Source organism: Lichtheimia ornata (genome assembly GCF_029851405.1).
Source record: "Lichtheimia ornata isolate CBS 291.66 chromosome Unknown scaffold00445, whole genome shotgun sequence".
Lineage (NCBI taxonomy): Eukaryota > Fungi > Mucoromycota > Mucoromycetes > Mucorales > Lichtheimiaceae > Lichtheimia > Lichtheimia ornata.
The window spans coordinates 1-1,402 of NW_026695755.1; the positions used below are offsets into that span (position 1 = coordinate 1).

General features: G+C 41.2%; 1 protein-coding gene across 1 annotated transcript; it reads right to left on the minus strand.

Moving 5' to 3' along the window:
- Window positions 1–46: 46 nt before the first annotated feature.
- On the minus strand, window positions 47–353 carry O0I10_013308 (uncharacterized protein; the record flags this gene model as incomplete). The annotated part of the gene is made up of 1 exon (XM_058493091.1): window positions 47–353. A coding segment is annotated over one exon (307 nt), but the record flags the coding sequence as incomplete, so codon positions are not given.
- Window positions 354–1,402: the final 1,049 nt, after the last annotated feature.

Consider the following 1,402-nt stretch of genomic DNA (forward strand, 5'->3'; position numbering starts at 1 on the left):
TACGACAGTGGGAACCACTTTATGATGATTAAGCTGTGTCTACGACAATGTGTATAAAAAGCACGAATCTCGTTTTCATCGTAAAATTGGGGGTCCACAGACATGGAGGCCAAACTCGGAATGTTTTCTTCAGGCAATGGTATCTGATCTTGGGGTCTTCTACCAGGAGTACCAGGAGTTGCACGTGGAGCTTGAGTGCGAAAAACGGAAGGGGCAGCTTGGTGGTGTTGAGAAGTAGAAACATGGCGTTCATCAGAACCAGGACGTTGACGGTCTTGGTGAGAGACATTGGGACTTAGAGGACGTGCAGAAACAGTAGGACTATGGGGATTGGAACCGGTATCGTCAGCCATGCTTCTCCACCAATGTAATGTTCGGAGCGGGATTTAATATAGAGAGAAGGAGAGAAGAGAGCTAATAAGATAATCCTTTATTGTAGGATGGCAATGGATATATATATAATGATAACAATTGTTTCAGAATGGATAATGTGTGAAATAAACGAAGATACAAAGAACACAAGAAAGGGGCAAGGATAAGTCCTTTGAGATTGATGTTTATTCTGAAGACAAAATGATGGTTCTTCTATATCTTTACTATTTGAAACTGCAGCTGTACGGGAAGACGATTAGGATGAAGAAAAGATTTCCATGGACGTATCGGATGAGAAAATGATGATAAGAATGAAAGATCTTTTCTAAGATGTCGGATCAAGTCGTGAGAGGATTATTGCCATTGGTGTGATTACCAAGAGGTTGTTCTTTTCTATGTGCTATTGGCTATACGTTAAATCTCATTCTCTTTCCATGGATCATCTTACTTAGGTAATCCTGTGTTGACCACTCATGATGTAGGGATAGTTTAACCGTTGTCTTAGATAACGGAAGAAGTGCTTAAATGATTATCATGGATGTGTGCCTGATATTGATGTAGGCTAATGTCACGTGTTTTTATTCAAGAAGTATCTATGTACACAACATTGCCCTCTGCCAGGTTAAACTATACCCTGTAATTAACATTGCGTTTAAGGCGTTTGCTTTGTCTACTGGCTTGAGCAGGCATCGGTCTTTTGGAGGTAGTCTTGTACAGTAGATTGCAGTGAAAGTTGAACATGAAAAGGGAATTTTGGTGGCCAAGAGATTTATTGTTGGATGTTGGCAAAGTAATTTTGGTGAACAAGCACTTTTATTTTGGAGGGTGGCGAGATAATGTTGGTGAGTTGGCAGAAGAATAATGGCGGCGAGTGAAATAAAGATGGAGGGTGGAGACATAATTTTGATTGGCGGGCGTCGTAATGTTGGTGGGTTGGCAGAAGAATAATGGCGGCGAGCGAAATAAAGATGGAGGGTGGAGACATAATTTTGATTGGCGGGCGCATAATGTTGGTGGGTTGGGAAATAAA